At 36.2% G+C, this 1,025-nt stretch overlaps 1 protein-coding gene across 1 annotated transcript in view; it reads left to right on the forward strand.

Annotated features, from left to right (window-relative positions):
- Window positions 1-1,025, forward strand: part of abcc10 (ATP-binding cassette, sub-family C (CFTR/MRP), member 10) — a gene marked incomplete in the record, with an annotated part of 48,960 nt that overhangs the window by 17,042 nt on the left and 30,893 nt on the right. The window contains 2 exon segments of the mRNA XM_014023914.1: window positions 549-628; window positions 753-924. Coding sequence (XP_013879368.1) covers window positions 549-628; window positions 753-924 — 252 coding nt within the window.

The raw sequence follows: 1,025 nt of genomic DNA on the forward strand, positions 1-1,025 counted from the left end.
TTATCTGACTGTAGGCACAAATAATTTAATTAAGCCACCAAGGACCATGAATTGTCTAAATGCCACCGTGTTACAGAAACAAAAAAATAGTGGCTGGTAAAAAGTTTGAGTGGCCAGTTCAAAACTTTTTCTACCAGCCACTGTGGCTGGTGGGGAAAATTTTAATTTCTACCCCTGTTTGCAACACTGGTGTCCTACTTGAACTTAATGTAGTTTTAGTGGCTTCTAGTATTTTAGTGCTCTCAAGACAGAATGTAYTGATAGATTTATAATACAAAAGATTAGGCTGATATATAMATCTTTTACCGTCACTTATCGTTACTGTGATAAAACTTGGAAAATTATCGTGAAACATTTTTAGTCCATACCGCCCTTCCATAAAAAACCCAAATAAATAGTTATTTCGTAGTATTTTTCTTCAAAATAATGGTGTATGAAAGTCGAGTCACAAGCTCTTTTTGATTCTTTTATCTGGACAGTTAACCATAAAAACGTGGATGATGACCACTGTTGGTTTAGCAGTAATGGTATCTACCGTCTCTTTTTAGGGCTCTTTGGTTGTTGTTGTGGGGAAAGTTGGCTGTGGAAAGAGTTCGTTACTTGGTGCCCTCACCGGAGAACTTAAGAGGTACACAGACTTTCAACCTTATAATTAAAAAGTRTGAGTAATAATCTGTGTGAACAGACATGATTTGTTTTGTTTGTAATCATTTATTAGGCTTTAAGGGACTACTAATTTCCTGTGTGTGCAGGCTGAGTGGTGTTCTCTATGTTGCAAACAGAGAGGCTGGTTTTGGTCTGGCCTCTCAGGAGCCYTGGATCCAGCATGCAACTGTACGAGACAACATCCTGTTTGGCAAAGACTATGATGCTGCTTTCTACCAAGCTGTGATTGAGGCCTGTGCACTCTTAGACGACCTCACTGTAAGACAATATTATAATATTTGTGTTAATTATAACTCAATTTCAGTTTAAATTCTTTATTCATTTCATTAAAACAAAACAAATAATTTTATATACAATAT

The sequence above is a fragment of the Austrofundulus limnaeus genome, unplaced genomic scaffold (assembly GCF_001266775.1).
Source record: "Austrofundulus limnaeus strain Quisiro unplaced genomic scaffold, Austrofundulus_limnaeus-1.0 Scaffold396, whole genome shotgun sequence".
NCBI lineage: Eukaryota > Metazoa > Chordata > Actinopteri > Cyprinodontiformes > Rivulidae > Austrofundulus > Austrofundulus limnaeus.